Source organism: Danio rerio, chromosome 6 (assembly GCF_049306965.1).
Source record: "Danio rerio strain Tuebingen ecotype United States chromosome 6, GRCz12tu, whole genome shotgun sequence".
Taxonomy (NCBI): Eukaryota; Metazoa; Chordata; class Actinopteri; order Cypriniformes; family Danionidae; genus Danio; species Danio rerio.
Window position 1 is genome coordinate 23,821,758 of NC_133181.1, and position 18,456 is coordinate 23,840,213.

Sequence of the window (18,456 nt, forward strand, 5' to 3'; positions counted from 1 at the left end):
ATCCTGATTGAGAGCACATCAATTAAGTTATTTAGTTTGGAATGCAGTTCAAACACTACAATGCATGTAATTGTGCCCCACATATTCAGATAAAAAAATAATTAAAGAAAAAGTAATAACAAGAATATAGCGTAATTTAAAAAAATAATAAAGATTTACTCCAAATCACCTGTTGTATTTAAATCCAAGTACTGATAATGTCAATAAAAGCAGAGAAATCTCTATGGGATATAAGCAAGTAAGTTTGTACATAATTAATGAAAATCAAAATATAAGCTTGCCTACTTATTTCATTTTGATATGGGATTGGGTTTCAGTTTACCTAATAGGTTGCACTATTAGTTTGGGGAATTTCCGTTTAGAAAATCTGAAAGAACTAACTTCAGATAATTGGCTGTTATATACATATAGCTACTGTTTCCAGTGCTATCCTGTCGCTCTGGGTGAATTTTGCATAAACTATCATGGTAGGATGCATCGTTTCTAGTGTTCTAGTGTTTCCCAAAACGCATAGTTTCTCTGTCGCAGATCCATCGCTTGAACCATGTTAGTTATAACATAAAACGCCCACAATGACGCTCTAAACTGGGTGGAGTAACAACTTCTTTAGAGAAGAACCCCATAATTTCATTTTGTAAATTATATTGCTTTACACAAACATGCATTTAAAATAAAATCCAAAGATAGATTTGGTAAAAACATGCACACGCTTTCTATATTATTTGAAATATATGGCACATATTGGGCCTATGTTTGCTTTACAAATATTATTGAGAATGACATATCATATTCTAAAACATAACATCACTTATAAAAGCTAACACGTATTCTAATATCCTATATAAATCATATAAAAAACAAATAATGAGGTAATAGATCAATTAAATCTAATAATTCAATTAAATTCAATAAATATTATGTATTAGAAATGAAAAAACATATTTTAATAATAACATAAATAATTATGATGATGATGATTTTTATTATTTTATATTATTATTAAGTAGGATATTGTTTATTTATTTTTTTAAAAGTCTACTTTTACAATTTGACACTTGTAAACCACAGCAGAAGGTTTTAACCAGCAGGCCCATGTCATATACAATACAGATACTTAATAAATAACCTACTATGAATGAAAAAAATTGACGTATGCTTTCTGTTTTCACAAGCTTTGGAGGCGTAACATAAATTCCCCTTTTAAATAATAGATCACCTATAGCTTTCACCATGAGCCTCTGTTCAAAATGACATTAATGTTTTCAAAGTGCACTGTGAAGGGAGCACAATTGTAAACATGAAGATTGTTAAAACTGAACCGTAAAAATAGTTAGAAAGCAAATTACACCTAAGAGAGATGATCTTAAAGCTTTTTTACATTTCATAATTCCAACTTTGAATGTTAGAGTGTTCTAAATCAATAGGGCATAGGGTGGATAAGTGGGAATAGAACACAGCCATGAACTATGTTTCGAACTACAGCTCTAGTGGTAAAGTTGCGAGTGCCCAAATTTGCAGTGCATTTTGGAGCGACTGATTTGGGAAACGACAAATCAACAAACTATGTTTGTAATGACAAAACTTGTGACCTTAGTTGGCTAACAATGGTTTTGGGAAACGCACCCTGTTGTTTTCGTTGCTCTCTTGCTGGGTGTAGCTGTAGCTTAGCTTGCCTGCTCTGCTTGAAGTTCAGATTTTATTCTAAATGAATTACTAGTCAGCGTGATCAAACTCCGTAGATCAAATAAAAACTTCATAAATATTAACCACTACCACTGTGAGCACATTGTGCTAGCATATTTGAGCTAACATATTTCAACAGTCCAATTTCAACAGAAATGCTGCTGGTATATGAAACAATATTTAATACTAACTGTATTAACTACTGCACAAATAAGTGTTTTCTAGAATCGAGAATTGGGTAGTTATGATGTGCATTTGTCAGCACACATTTCTGCATGTCAGCACCTTCAATGTAACCCTCATTCTTTGATGGAAGGAACACAAATTATTTCATTATTTCTACCATAACTGTGCATCCTTAGCACAGTTGGAATGGAATATTATTGTTGTGCAACCATCAGTTAATTGAGATTAAAATAAGATAAAAATGTATATAAAATAAAAACAAACAAACAAACAACAAACAAACATTTAAATTAAGATAAGAAATATTGCTATAGCAACACTTGGGACTGCTTTGGGAAATAAGAATGGTCGTAGACGTCACATGATGACAGATTGTGAAGGTACATGTAGTCTGGCACATTTATTACCCACAACAAGATCAAGACAAAGATCGCATGATCTGACTTTCATAACCGACAATAAAAACTGTGTGATCTGACCAGGGCTTAAAGCCTCATTCACACTACGAGCGGCAAAGCGGCAAGCAACCGTTCATTTCAACAGAGTGAGTGACTTCCACCCACCTCCGTCTATGCGAGCGACAGCAATCGTTGGCAATCAGGTGGGCCAGGATCTTTCTTCAACTTTATGCAAATGAAGAGTGACTTTCTTGAGCGACAGCCAATAGGAGAACCAGTAGAGCTCACATGATGCTTTCTCAGTTCGCTCAGAGACCTATGACCTATGCAGCAGGTCGCCACTCAGAGCGACAGGCAGCTACAAAGTTGCTGCTAGTGTGAATTAGGCATAAGACTATTTTACTGATATTCTTTGTGGCAACCAAAAAGTACAGGCAATGGTGTTACAAGTTTTATGATGTAGCACTGATATCAATGCAAGAAACTTTTAACACTTACAGTGTTCTGTAATATAATACAAAATGTTCTGTGTGAAACCCCTAAAAAATGCATGAGCACAGTTAAATGGAACGTGTGCAATGTGTCTCCCAGGTCTGTACCTTGTATGCAATGCTGTTGAGAACCTTCATGGCCAGATCAGAGACATCTGGAAATGGATCAGCTGCAAGATGTAGTAATACCCTCCAAATCTGAGTATAAACACTGTTAAAAGACACTCCTAAAAAGAAAAAACACATTTGAGCAAATGTTAGTCTCATTATAAAGAAATTAATCAATTAGTAAGACCACAAATACATTTATTGCATTTAATATTATTTTGTGTAGAAATTATGTAGTGACATTAAAATGAAAATCAGATATTCCCTGGATCATACTGATGCTTATATCTTAAGATGTTTCATGATATCATAAGACTGATTAACTGAAAAGAATGAACAATATTTCCATATACAACAATAGTTAGACTGTACTTCAGTTTCAATGTATTGTTATAACAGTTAACACTTTACTTGAAGGGAGCGTTCATAAGATTGTCTTAGAACCTTTATAATCATGACATGACACATGTCATGAATGTGAATGAGATTTTATGCATGCTTTGTTAAGTTTCATTTGCTCAGTTATGACATTTCAAATGCAAAGATGACATTGTTTGTTATGACAACCTGACATAAACCAATACACCATAACCCTAAAGAAAAGATAAAGAAAAGATAAAAAGACTTTTGTGATGTAAATGTTTATGTTGAGTTGTCATAACAAACAATGCCATCTTTGCATTTAAAAAAACATTTTGAGAGACAACTCAGTAATTTCTTACTATGGCACTATGTATAATGCATACACATTAGTTTATACAGGACAGTTTATGAACAGCTGAGTTATAACTTGGTCAATGGATTAAAGCAAAATAATTACTAATAATTAAAAAAAAAAAAGATTACATTGAATAGTTTAGGTCACAAACTATTTCACTATTTCTTTTGTTCTAATAAAACAACACCACTGATTTATACAATAGCAATGTAATAGATGTCATCTGTCTTTAATTAGAAGCTGTTATTGCTATTGTTAAGAAATGGAAACATGTTGATTCAAATCTGATATTTTCACTCCTGTGCTTAGAGCAGTCAGCAACTGCAGCTGACATTATCATAAACATTATTGTCTTTTCTTCTTTCTCTTTCTATCAATTCTCATAAATTGTTATTCAATCATCATCTGCAGCATGCCATCTAACAATTCAGTTCATCATGCTCTTCAACACATTCCTTCAGCTATGTAAATTATGAGATGAATTTGCATTGTGTCCATGTTTGCATAACCATCCAATCTGCTTGACTCTGTGGCATATCGGTACTGGAGTGTGTATTTACGCGTGTATGAACTTCAAGAGCTCCTCTGGCATATGAGTGTATCAGCGCATCTATGACACATTCTCTATGGACATCTCTACTTCACTTCACTCTTCATACACTTTTCTAGACCCACACAACAGTAGCATGTAAGAAGAGCAGATGCTAAACTATAAAACATGATGTTCAAAGCTAATTTACAACCTTTACTTTGAGATCAGTATATTATAATATTATGCAGTAATAAACATACTTTTCCAGGAAACATTAAATACCTCTACATCTAGTTACTGTGGGGAAAATACTTAATCAAAACTTAAACACATTTTTTTTGTAAACAGTTCCAGGGCAGCAATTCACATGAAAATTGGACCAGATGTCAATATGAATCTACACAGATAAAGAAATCATACACTTACAATCCATTAAAACAGTTATATTCAATAAAGTGAAATAGGAGAAGAAAAAAAGTACTGAGAACACAAAGAAACAGCAGTACACCAAGGCAAGACAAAGCAAAACAACAGCTGATTTCAGTACTTAGTTTAATCTCCTATTTGTGCATATTAGAATCAGCCGGAGTCACGTTCAATGACCAATTTTTAAACCTGCTATTTCTATTAAAGATACTAAAAAAAGCTGATGTGCTCATCTATGGTCCTCACAGAGAAATAATATTTGTGAAAAATTCCAATCTGGATTTAGAGCAATTCATTGCCCAAAAACAGCACTCCTAAGAGTTACAAATGGCCTGCTCCTGTTGTCCGATTGTGGTTGTAATTCTTTTAGACCTCAGTGTTATTAGAACTCAGTGCTGCATTTAATACAATCCATTATAATATTCTCCTTATTAGGCTTGAAAATTATGTTGGTATTAAAGAAACTGCATTTGCCTGTTTTTTTGCAGCAACGTTGATGGTTAGTGGAGCATGCTAGATGTGTGCTCTCTTAAAGTCCAAAACTATCTTCTTTGCCTTTCTTAGCTATAATTCACCAATTTTTTCATCTGTCTTTTGAAGATTTAGTCATTGGTGACAACATTATAGTGGGCTAGTGTCTGCTTTCATATTTGGTGTCTGATTAATATTTGCTGGTAGGGAAAATCTATTTGTTCACTTCTGCTATTTATACTTTAATTTACATTTTATTTTATTTATTTATTTCACTTAACTGCAAATTAGAAGAGAAAATTGATAAAAAGCACACAAGCATACTGACAGTTATAGGTAACTTACTGTATATTGTTATGCATCAATGATGCTAGTATTTGGCACAAATCCATCAATTTCGCCTTTCTGGCTGCTCTTTCTATGAATGAATTATGTAGAAGCATGCATGTTTCCTCTAACGTTATATTTTATTTCACAACAATTAGTCTATCAGGCTTATTGGCAAAAAAAGATAAATCACAGTTTAATTTGTTATTATTAGATTATTTTTTAATTTCACCTATCTTGCTGTGCATGAACTGTTGAATGGTCAGCATATGAAGCAGCTAGACTAACCTAGCTTCAGTTTTGATTAAATAATTTTGTAATCGGTTGCGTATTATGTTGTGAATATACCCCTGTAACACATACTGCATTCCATTTTTGTCTGGCTTTCTCGAATATCTCACCTGCTTGCCAAAAATGACTAATTATATCCCTGGGAATGTCTGACACTGGCACATACTCTACATATTGTAATAGATGTGCCAGGCACGAAAGCTTGACAGGCATAGCAACAGTAACTAAGGAGGGCGGGGCTTAGCAAAGGGTCAATTTGGTTATGGCAGAAAATATATTATTTTGTAGAAAATGTGCAACATTTAAGAAAAAAAATGAAAGGGCTCTTCACCTTGAATTTGTTTCAAATAATTGTGTTAAAAATTGCAACTAAATCGTGAGTAAGATTAGTATTGTGAATCGTATTAATTCGTGAATCATGTGAATCGTTACATGCCTACCGGTGTAAGAGAAAGTGACCAAAGGTACTAATGTTCCAATTTTTTGTCATTGTTTACCTCAGCCCCCTAGGGTGTTACATCACCATCCTAATCGAAGCTGGAGACCAACACCTCCCGTTTCTTCTTGCAACCAGAGATCACAGCAGAAGATGCTGAGCATCTTTCCTAACCACACCCTAAGCTGTCCCAGGCTTTGGTCTTGTTTTTCCATTCATCAAAGATCCTCCGACTCAAACTGGTTCTCTGTCATCAACTAGCTTTAGCATCAACATCAACTGAAGCCTCAATATACTCTATTAGCTCTCTTTTTCAAATAGCAAGACTGCAGATATCTTAATATTATAATTAATTATAAATAATTGTGATTATTAATATTTCCCTCTTGAGCTACTTCGCAGCAAGAATTAACTGACCAAATGAACTAGATTTATTTTAAATCTGCACAATATTATAAAACTCCTGCTTAAATTTTCGTTGTGCAGATATTTGTTAGAGTCAGGCAAAAATTGGAAAAGTCAAAGAGAAGAGGAACAACAGTCAATCCTGATTTAACTGGTTAAGCATGCATGGTAATTTTAATGTATAACTTCTACAAACTTATAATGCATATGATTTGGATAACACCTCTCCAATCCAGTTCAAGGAATCTGAGTCCTCCATAATACACACACTTATTAATTATTCCTACTTGTCTTCCTCGTGATGGAAAGTATGTGCATTATGTGCCCATAATGCCCATTGACTAATCCGGCCCTGCCCATCACTACGTCTAACCTCACAAGCAGCCTTGCACACATATTGTATTTAGGGCTGCTTTCTTGTGGGCTGTTGTACTTGAAGTTGAGGATGGGTAGATGGTTTTGGTAGATGATAGTGTTCATGTGTCCTCTGAATACATGTTTCAAAAAATGTATGACTGTGTTTTTAATTATACAATATTTATCCTGTTGATTTTGAATCTTGTACCTAACAAATATCCTCATTTAGAAAAAAAAAACTGAAACTAATACTGAAACTAATAAAAACTAAACTAAAACTAGGACATTTTAAAATATAGAAACTAATAAAAACTAGGAAATCTGCCTCTAAAACTAATAAAAACTAACTGAATTTGAAAACAAAAAGTCAAAACGAAATAGAAACTAAAACTAATGAAAAATCTAAAACTATTATAACCTTAGCCCTCTGGCCCGTTATACAGCACACGTACCGCTAAAGGTGCCTACACATTGAACGCGTCAAGCGCTGGGTGGCGTCAGCACAGCCATTCATTGTGTATGTGGGACATCAACAACAGAGCGCAAGTCTGCGCTGAGGCACAGAGCGTCGGGCAAGGGTGGCGTTTGACTCCCGATTTAAAACATTTTTAATTCGAGCATCAAAACACTGTGACGACATATACGCGTGGCCAATATTAGAGCAGCCAGTGCCGGGGGCGGAAGTTCCCGATGTGGAGTAGAAAGCTAAATTTAGCTGCTGCTAAGCGATAGAAGAAGCACTTCCGTCCGAGACACTTTTCGTTCGTGTCTTAAAAACACGAACGGAAACGAAATGGAGCAGGCTCGATGTGTGGCAATCGTCCCGCAATTGAGGCAGCATTTTTCTATGAGTGCCGGAACTGTCTCTTTTGATTGTCGAAAATGCCGAGGCATTGGCGATACTCGGGGCTCGAAGTGTCGGCATTATTTAATTATGATTATTATTTCACCAGTATTATACCAGTCTTTCTTGTCAGTTTTAACAATTTACGAATTACATATTAAACTTTTTTAAAGGGACACCACGGAGAAAACTCTCCTTTATCGCTTAGCTCAGCTCAGCAGGGGCTTACTGCTCTGCATCGGGAACTCCGTCCAACCTAAAAACAGCTTCTCTCCTATTGGCCGCGCCCAGATGTCATCACGGCATTGACGCCAGGTCTGCTCTGGCTTCAATGTCTGCTTGCGCCTGCTTGCACCTTGACGAGCGTTAGACAGCGTCAAAAACGCGTTTAATGTGTAGGGACCTTAATACTACAATTCCCACAATTCTGTTCTGGCGCGCCAGACTCCGGAGCGCGAAAACACCCCCACCTCTTGTGTTGACGCTCAAATTCACCCTCCCGAAAAATGGTCAAACTAAAAATAGAAAACAGAAGCTTTCAAGACAGATGGGAGACAGACTACATGTTCATCATGGTAAAGAATAAACCTATCTGCCTTGTATGTGGCACCAACGTGTCTGTATCAAAAGAGTATAACATACGACGACACTTTGAAACGAGACACCATGACAAGTATAAGGATCTGAACGCAAATGAGAGACTTAAGAAGGTGGAAAAGATGAAAAAAGGTCTGATGTCACAGCAAACTATGTTCACCAAAGCAAAATCCCAAAGTGAAGCTGCAATAAAGGCTAGCTTTATTTTGGCGCAGGAGATCGCCAAATCAGCCTGGCCCTTTAATGAGGGAGAGTTTATAAAAATGTGCATGGTCAAAATATGTGAGGTCGTTTACCCGGAAAAAAAACAGGCATTTTTAAATGTTAGCCTGAGCAGAAATACTGTAGCTGAGCGTGCATGTGAACTTGCCACCAATCTACAAGAACAGCTGATGAGAAAGATTTTGTTGCATACTCACTTGCTGTGGATGAGAGCAGCGACACCTCCGATACAGCCCAGCTGTCAATTTTTATTCGTGGAGTGGACAAGAATCTTTGTTACAGAGGAACATTAGGACTAAAATCCATGCATGACAGGAAAAGACATCTTTGAGGAGGTATCCAGATGTATCGATGAAATGAAGCTGCCTTGGGATAAGCTTGTGGGACTGACCACTGACGGAGCACCCGCGATGTGTGGTCAAAAGACCAGATTGGTCGGCAGGATGCGAGACAAGATGCGGGAAAAGCAGGCAGGTGAGCTTACAGTTTACCACTGCATCATACACAAGAGGCTTTGTGTGGAAAAGCCTTGAAAATGGCTCACATTATGAACACTGTAACGCAAGTTGTCAACTTCATAAAAGCTAAAAGTTTGAATCACCGTCAGTTCAAGTCTTTTCTTGAGGAGTTGGGTGCAGACCATAGCGACATGCCCTATCACACAGAGGTGAGGTGGCTGAGCCGAGGAAAAGTTGCAAAGAGATGTTTTGAGCTGCGTGAGGAAATTTGTCTTTTCATGGAAAGCAAAGGGAAAGACACAGAACAGAGTTCAGGGATGAAAAGTTCCAATGTGAGCTTGCATTTCTATGTGACATCATGAATCATCTCAACACGCTCAATCTGAAGCTTCAGGGGCGCGCGCACATCATCACAGACATGTACAACGCCGTGAGGGCTTTTAGAACCAAGTTGCGCTTGTGGGAGAATCAGATGCAGCAGGGAAACCTGGCTCATTTTTTGTGCTACCAAGTCACGAAAGAGCAGACCACTAATGAAGTTATTACTTTTGCACAGTTCGCTGAAAAACTCATCCTACTTGGTGCTGAGTTTGCCCAACAATTTGCCGACTTTGAAACCCAAAAATGTAGATTTGAACTTTGTAGCAACCCCTTTACGTTTGATGTGAATAACGCACCATATCACCTTCATTCAGTCCTGAGGATTTCCTCTGCGCAGAGCCTGACTCCAGAAATTGATGCACTTGCATGTAAAAAGCGATGCCAAGTATCTGGCTTGGACCCATGTGCATCATCAGAGTAAATGAACAGTGATAAAAACTAAAATGGATAAATATTATTTCATTTACTGATGGCATGGTCTGTTCAAAGTTGAAAGAGATATTTTTTTTAGGTGTTGGCCTTGATGGTCTGTGATAAAAAGATTTAGGTTATAATTAAAATGAATAAAGTTAAATATATAGAAGCCTGATATTTTTTCAGTTTTTGTTTTTATTATTTTCTTAAACCTGTTCTGGTTTCAGTATTTAAGCAAAAATTCAATTGTAATATATGAGGATGATTAATACAGTAGTTTACTGTATCTTAAAGATAATAAAAACAAATTAATTAATAAAAATAATTGGACTGGCCCTCGACAATGTTCTTTTTTTAATTTTGGCCCTCTGTGAATTTGAGTTTGACACCCCTGATCTAGATAATGCCTCTGAAACCTATGCATGCATGAATATACTATTTTAACTATTCCATTATACAGGGTTGGCCATTTATATGGACACCTTAATAAACTTATTGGGAAGTTCACAAAAAAAAATGGTGAGCTTGGTTTTACCGTAACTTTATTCTTTTATAAGTCATTTACAAGTCCCCTCACATATGCTAATGTGCCACAAACAGGACAGTAATATCACCAACTATTCCCATTTTATTAAGGTGTATCCATATAAATGGCCCACCCTGTAGTGCAACATATTAAAACAGCTTTGTTAGAAACCAGGCTCAAAAGTGCTTAGTTTCTTTTTATCTAACCATGTTCATATAATCAACCTTCTGTCTCGCTACAATCAAACCCCCTCACTAAAATCACAAAAAAACTCAGGGATTCTAGTTCTAACCTGAATAGCAAAGTTGACTAAATGACGTCAACCATTGTTATATATGGCTCCTACATTTTGCAATAGCCTTCCTGATAATGTCAGAGGTTCAGGCAGACTTTCTCATTTTAAAACTCGATTAAAGACTTATCTGGAGCAAAAAGCAGTCACCCTGAATTCTGAATTTAGGGAATATTCTCAATTCTGAATGGGCACCGTTCGGACTTCAACCAACATAATCCTTCATACCAAGGATTGATTGCTCTCACAGGAGGTATAACCTGTCTCAAATCTCACACACCAGGCCTAGCTCAAACAGAAGATTTCTCCAAAGAGAGATTTAAAATCTTCAGCGGCTTCCATAAGCCAAGGTCCAACACATGCACAGAAAGACACGCTCTCATGATGACACCACAGACTACAAACCAATCTACGCCCCTATGTTGCCCCAGCTGTTAATTATTTGTTCCTATTGTCCCTGTCTGCCTGCTTGTTCTTTGACATTTAGGCTGTGTTCTCGTTTCTGATTTTTGTTTTTTTGCCTGGAACAACCCCTGGTCTATGTTTTGTGTTACCAGACATTAATCAGTCTATGTACTCTGACTGTTTTCCACTTGCCAGACACTTGCTTGTCTATTGGATTGGCCATTGTGACTTCTTATGCTGAGTATTGTTGCTACTAATCTGGATTTTGATAAAAAGCTGCAAAAGGATCTACACTTATCTGACTCTTCATCACAACACAATGGTTATTATGAGTGTTATAAAAAGGATTTGTTTCATATTGGCTACTAAACAAGCTTTTCTTACAGACAAACAGATTGGTCTTAAAATTTGCTCAGATACCTATTTGATTATGATATTACAATTACACAATGTAAGTAATAAGAAACATTGTCATGATTAGTTATAAACTGATTCAGTGTCAGTAGAGGCACAATCAACACTCCAGTTTATTCTATTTTTTATTAATTTTTGCCTGTATAAAAGGTTGGCCAAACTATTGAACGCTCTCTTCAATGTTTTATCTGTTGTCAGCTGCATTTTTTTTTATTTCAAACAGTTGTAACAACCAATAACGGTCTTGTCTGCTGCTGAAAAAGGAAATCTTACCAATGAGAGAATTTAAGGATGAGTATGAGCTGACTCTTCTCATCTTGTCGATGGTTTCAAAGGAGAGAAGGTATTCATCATTATCAGGACTGCCCAGAGTGCTGCTGGCACTGCTACTGGTACTCAGGTTCCCTGGAGAAAATGCTGCCGGACCACCTAAAACACACATTCAAAAATGACCAATGCTGGGAACAGAGAGGATGGGCGAAATTACCAAAATTATAGTATCTGTAATTTTACTTTACAATATCAATATAATTCCAAACACATTGTTTATAATAAAACTTTCAATAACGATTTCAATGCTAAATTATTGTTATTAATTACTGCAAATAAAGATTGCAATACTAAATTCTTCTTTTTCTTCTTATTATTAAAGCTACACATTATCTAGTCAAGAGCAGTAAGCTATTTTCTCTTCTTCATTTGTTATTTTTCATTCACAACAGCAGATAGTGTATATTAATCTGTTAAAGATTAATAATTGAAAATTGTTGAAAATTCACACAAACATTACAACAAAATGAGAAGGAGTACAGGGAACAAGAAATGACAGAACTGAGATTTTTACTCACTCACTTTCTGTTTCATGAACTATATTTACATGATCATGGTTATCTTTTTACTTGTATTTGACCATTTACTTTACATTCTAAGGGACACACCTGGGTCTATTCTTCTTACCTTGCTAAAGGCCGGCTCCCACTGTGCGATTTTTTATAATCATGAACGATTCTAGCATGTCAGACTGCACGAACATGGTTCTCATGTCAGACTGTAAGATCTCAGCTGTCATAAAGTCAGACTGAATGACAATGAAGATGCACCAAATATGAAAGAAAACGCCCCCCCATGACAATATCACTATCCCAAGTCTTGAAATGATTCCTCATAGCAAACAAAAACACATTGTAGTAGCAATTTTGCACACAGCAATCTCAATAATAAAACCAGGAAGAAAAAAACTGCTTTAATATAACTAAATTCGGAGCTCCAATTAGTTCTTGGATTGACGCTCATCCCAGATGTTGTCACACTGCAGAAAAGTGTCTGAAATCTTCGGACACTGCCAGAAATTCATCGGAAGAAAAATCTGATCGCAACGGGCACTAAGTGGCCGGTAAAATAAGGTGCCGGATCAGATATCAGAGATATTGCTCTAGTGTAACCCCGCCGGTCCTATATCACCCAAACCGCTCCGAGCTAGGATCGAACCGGCAACCTACATCACCCAATCTGCTCCGAGCTAGGATCGGGCTGGTGACCGGCATGGGAGACAGTTGCTCTAACAAAGAGGCAAAAGACCATGGCCTCTAGCGTCTGTCGCTAGAGCACCTTTAGAGGTCAGAGGAGTGAGGTTTACCTGCACAGCACTTCACTAGCTGGCCTCCATTACACTGGCACAAAGTAATGTGCCGGTAATAACATCATTTGATTAATATTAAATTATCAATGTGAGCAAAATCACATAAATTTTTTAGCAAACTGTTTGTTAAATATGATGTGCAATAACTTTCCACATTTGTTGTGGGCTGGAAAATTTGTGTCAAGAATATTTAGCAATTTATTTAGTTTTACTTTCAGATTTTTTTTAGGATACTCAAGTATCGTAATCCTGTGGCATAAGGCATAACTGGCTGTTTAAATAAATTTTGCATCAAAAATGCATTTTGATTTTGAAAACATATTAGCTGTCAAAATGGATGCATGACATATGCATAAATTATTGTTTTAAAAGAAAATGTGAATATAGGCCAAACATATTATCACACACTCACAAATTGCACTAAAGCAGCTATTTTGGAATGAAAATTCCAATAGAACAACAGTATATTATAGGTTTGTAAAATAAACTATTAAAAGTGCTGATGATTGTAATAGTAAGTGTTGTATTGTCATCTTTTAATTTGTATCTCAGCCTTAATGTGCTTTTTAGATAAAAAAAAAAAAAAAAAAAAAAAAAACAAGCCACTGCTTGCCATTGCGACAGCAATAAGATCCAATGGGCGGCTGATCGCTTTCACTCCAAAAAGGTAGAATCGCGGGGCTACTGCTGGGCTTGCTTTTGCAATGGAACATTCTATTGAGTGTCGCCTCTTAGTGATTGTAAGGTGTCACTAATAAAGGTTCTCTTTGAACCCTTTAGGGAGGGCCACCCTCACAATCCCTCAGAATTTGTACTTTTTACATAATTTTTTCTTTAAAGATATTTGTACTATTTTGCTATTTTTCTCAAAATAATACAGTACATATAACCTAAAATACCTATGAAAAAAGTATGAAAGTAAATCAGTTGCGAAACTCGAGAGCTTGCAAATGTAAATGTGAGCACTTGTGATAATAATATTTGTATGTGTAGGTTGAAATGTACACTTACAGCTCTGATGTGAACAGCTGAAATCCTCGATTTGCACACACACACAACAATCCACACACTTGTGTTTTAAATTCGAAGTTGCAGATTAATAGTTGTGTATTTGTAAAATGTCATTCACAAATACAAAGTGACAGACACACGTGTGCACGGCAAATTTGACTGCATCTTCGCTCTACAACCACAGGTCGGCACTCACAACCTCTCAGATTCGTCAGTACAACTACAAATCTCCCGCGCTCTGACTTTTGCTACACATCTCCCGCGATCTCTGTAGCAGAACTCATCTGTGCACTCGCAGATGCAGAGGCGTGAGCAGCGCTGGGCAGGGGAGGGGCGGGGCTGGTGTAAAGCTGTTTGATTGGCTGATGCCTGACCAATGAACAATGCCAGCAGCCAACAGGACTGAGGTGCAAAATAATCATTTCCCACGATTATTTTATTATTTAGGGTTTATTTAAACTCTTTTCTGAAGAGATTCTTGTTAAAAATAATAAATTCTGTGGAAATGTACATACCAGTAAAAGAGCAGCAAAGCCAGTTTATTGGCTAGAGCCAGCCAATGAGATGGGGCGTTTCTGTTTGTCAGGACACAGGGCAGCTCACGTTGTTGGAGGCCTCGAGCAATCAGAGGGTAAGTTATGATTTTTAATAATTATCTATATGTTCAATACTGTTAGCTAAGCTAAGGACTGTGCTGGGTGCTTCTCTTGTTTGTTTTTTATATAAGAAACAGTTATGAGTTATCTAGGAGCTGCTTTCAATCATGTTATATGGTTCTAAAGATACGATTCAACCCACATGAAATAAGAAGTTGTAATAGTATTTATAGTAAATAATAGTACGTTTTTTAACCATACTAACTATAGTAAACTGTATTATACAGTATATATTGCAGTATCTACAACTTTGTTAATGAATGCAACAGCACACTGTAGTATTAACTAGCATGAACTTTAATAAATTGAAGTATACTTTTATGTATGTGAGTATATATATATATATATATATATATATATATATATATATATATATATATATATATATAGCTTAAATTTGAAAAAAATGAAATATAGCTATCTGTTTAAAACTAAACATTCTAATGCCATTTATTATGCAAATATCAAGTTGAAACAAATCTGTTAAGAACACATATTTATATGTAAAACCTAATACATTTTAAAGCAGTTTCATTTCTTTCTAATTTTTACATCTACATGCATTACATCTGATTTAGGTCCACAACTTGCATCCTTCAACATGATATGTGTGTTCAAAGGAAGAGCAACTAGGTGAGGGAGACAGTGTCCATCGCTCGGCTGAGGGTCCACTTTGAGCATCTCATCTGCAGGGTTAAGCAACATAAGCTGAACAGTCATCATCTCTCTCTATTACAGCGAGCATCAACCAGCTTTACACAATGGCTTGCTTTCTGACCATTAGTTAAGGCTTGAGCAAAGTATTAAAGAGGAGATAACATTTGATGGGTAATGATGAAGTTGGATTTACCACCTCCATCTCATTATGAACAAGGAAAAACCCTGAAATATTTCAATACAAGTAACTAGACATTTGCACTGCACTTATTTGGACTGTAAATTTTATTTGACAAATTACATTCCCTTACAGAATAGGTGTCAAACTCAGTTCCTGGAGGGCTGCAGCTTTGCAAAGTTTAGTTCTAACCCTAATTAAACACACCTGATCAAACTAATTGAGTCCTTCAGGTTTGTTTGAAACTTTCACTTAAGTGTGTTGAAGCAGGGTTGCAACTAAAAACGTGCAGGGTTACGGCCCTTCAGGAACTGAGTTTGACACCCCTGCCTTACAGTAAAGTGTAAAAATACTACATTAAACAATTGTCAAAATAAAAGTTGTGTTTGTGGGTGAGTGTGTGTTTTGTTCAAATCTGTAGTCATCTTGGCAGGTAAAAAGAGAAAATAAAGTCGGCTTCCTCTTGAATGATCTGAATCATTTTGAAGTGTTTGTAGATGAGCTGGATCATCATGTCATCTTTAGCATAAATAACATCCTATTCAAGCTATGCAGCTTCTCTGAGTTCCTCATCGACTTGAAACATGCTGATCTCTCCTGTCACTCCATCCTTACAGGAAACTGAGAAATAACCTATAGTTAGTAACGTTCATAATTAAAAAAAGTGATATAAAGGACACACTGTACACAAACATGTAAATAGATAGATGGATAGATAAATATGATGCAGGTTATAATAACAAAAACCGGTATGATCTGTAAGAAACTGAAACGCCTAGTGTTATTTTTAATTGCTATTAATGTGTGTGTGTGTAAATATACTTCAATTTATTAAAGTTCATGCTAGTTAATACTACAGTGTGCTGTTGCATTCATTAACAAAGTTGTAGATACTGCAATATATACTGTATAATACAGTTTACTATAGTTAGTATGGTTAAAAAACGTACTATTATTTACTATAAATACTATTACAACTTCTTATTTCATGTGGGTTGAATCGTATCTTTAGAACCATATAACATGATTGAAAGCAGCTCCTAGATAACTCATAACTGTTTCTTATATAAAAAACAAACAAGAGAAGCACCCAGCACAGTCCTTAGCTTAGCTAACAGTATTGAACATACAGATAATTATTAAAAATCATAACTTACCCTCTGATTGCTCGAGGCCTCCAACAACGTGAGCTGCCCTGTGTCCTGACAAACAGAAACGCCCCATCTCATTGGCTGGCTCTAGCCAATAAACTGGCTTTGCTGCTCTTTTACTGGTATGTACATTTCCACAGAATTTATTATTTTTAACAAGAATCTCTTCAGAAAAGAGTTTAAATAAACCCTAAATAATAAAATAATCGTGGGAAATGATTATTTTGCACCTCAGTCCTGTTGGCTGCTGGCATTGTTCATTGGTCAGGCATCAGCCAATCAAACAGCTTTACACCAGCCCCGCCCCTCCCCTGCCCAGCGCTGCTCACGCCTCTGCATCTGCGAGTGCACAGATGAGTTCTGCTACAGAGATCGCGGGAGATGTGTAGCAAAAGTCAGAGCGCGGGAGATTTGTAGTTGTACTGACGAATCTGAGAGGTTGTGAGTGCCGACCTGTGGTTGTAGAGCGAAGATGCAGTCAAATTTGCCGTGCACACGTGTGTCTGTCACTTTGTATTTGTGAATGACATTTTACAAATACACAACTATTAATCTGCAACTTCGAATTTAAAACACAAGTGTGTGGATTGTTGTGTGTGTGTGCAAATCGAGGATTTCAGCTGTTCACATCAGAGCTGTAAGTGTACATTTCAACCTACACATACAAATATTATTATCACAAGTGCTCACATTTACATTTGCAAGCTCTCGAGTTTCGCAACTGATTTACTTTCATAAAAAAGCCTGCTCCTGAAAAGGATTGAGATACCATACCTTTTGCTATGACAACAATTCTTGGATGAGTTTTAAAGAACAACACTTTCCTGGATCATGTCAAATAATCAATAATCAAATCCAGCTAATTGAGTAATCCATGTATGAAGAACAGACAACTGAGCACAAAGTATATTTAACTTTGTGGGCAAGAATATACAGATTTATGCTGTGGGTCAGATAGCATGCAAATAGGGACCCAAGCTCTCTTGTAATGACATTACAATTACAGGGATTTTATGCTTAGTGATGCAGAGTGGTATTTGACTTACCCTCCTCATTTAGGTTGAGGTTCTGAAGGCTCTTATTAAGGGTTCGAGCAGTGGTGGCAGCTCTGAGGTTTGTGTAGGAGTTCACTGATCTTAAACGAGGAATGGCAGGACTGTCCCTACTTGGAGTAATGTTTCCTGTTTCTATGCACCACCAACAACAACAAAAAAGTTGTTAATTTCGTGCTGAATACCTGACCAACCAGTTATACTCGGCAAATTCAACAAGTTGAAAATTTAACCATAATTTTAGCATCTACACAGTTCTCACTGATATAAATTAGCATAATGCAAAAAAAAAAAGTTAGAATTTGTAAAGCTGTCTACCAAACACAGTTATAAATAATTACCTGTGGAATTGGCAGGTGAAGGCACAGCGTAATTCTTCTCTTCCTCCATGAACTGCAGAGCCACAGTGCAAAAATTACTCTCATACTGGACCACTAAGTGACTTAGAGCAACAACCAGCTCCTAAAGATTTTAAAAGAAAGGTTGAAAAAAGTTAATAGAGCTCATATTCTTTGGTTCATTTATGTTATCTTAAATCTGATTCATACACTGCAAAAAAAAAAAAAAAAAAAAAAACAACTTTTTTTTACCTTAAAGATATGGTGGTATTTTCTACTGTAGATACTACAGTATTTTACCATATGATTAGGCCCACACGGAAGAATTCCGCAGATTTTTAGCCCATCATTAATTCAAACTATTTACTTGAGTAAATGTGTGTAAATCTATA

At 36.2% G+C, this 18,456-nt stretch overlaps 1 protein-coding gene and 1 long non-coding RNA gene across 14 annotated transcripts in view; both read right to left on the reverse strand.

Annotated features, from left to right (window-relative positions):
- The window catches only part of rptor (regulatory associated protein of MTOR, complex 1), a 272,362-nt gene that overhangs the window by 77,655 nt on the left and 176,251 nt on the right, over window positions 1–18,456 (reverse strand). For 12 of the 13 annotated variants that reach the window (XM_073954060.1, XM_073954059.1, XM_021471743.3 and 9 more), the window contains 4 exons: window positions 18,068–18,188; window positions 17,721–17,861; window positions 11,656–11,811; window positions 2,867–2,985 (listed from right to left, as the gene is read on the reverse strand). In XM_073954060.1, coding sequence (XP_073810161.1) covers window positions 2,867–2,985; window positions 11,656–11,811; window positions 17,721–17,861; window positions 18,068–18,188 — 537 coding nt within the window. Of the gene's footprint in view, window positions 1–2,866; window positions 2,986–11,655; window positions 11,812–11,845; window positions 13,921–17,404; window positions 17,862–18,067; window positions 18,189–18,456 lie in introns of those variants that run through there. The other variant, XR_012407926.1, reaches the window with a different exon arrangement.
- LOC141386256 (uncharacterized) lies at window positions 15,613–17,374 on the reverse strand. The gene is made up of 2 exons (XR_012407929.1): window positions 16,681–17,374; window positions 15,613–16,144 (listed from the first exon to the last, which is right to left on the reverse strand). It is a non-coding gene; the product is annotated as an uncharacterized lncRNA (long non-coding RNA).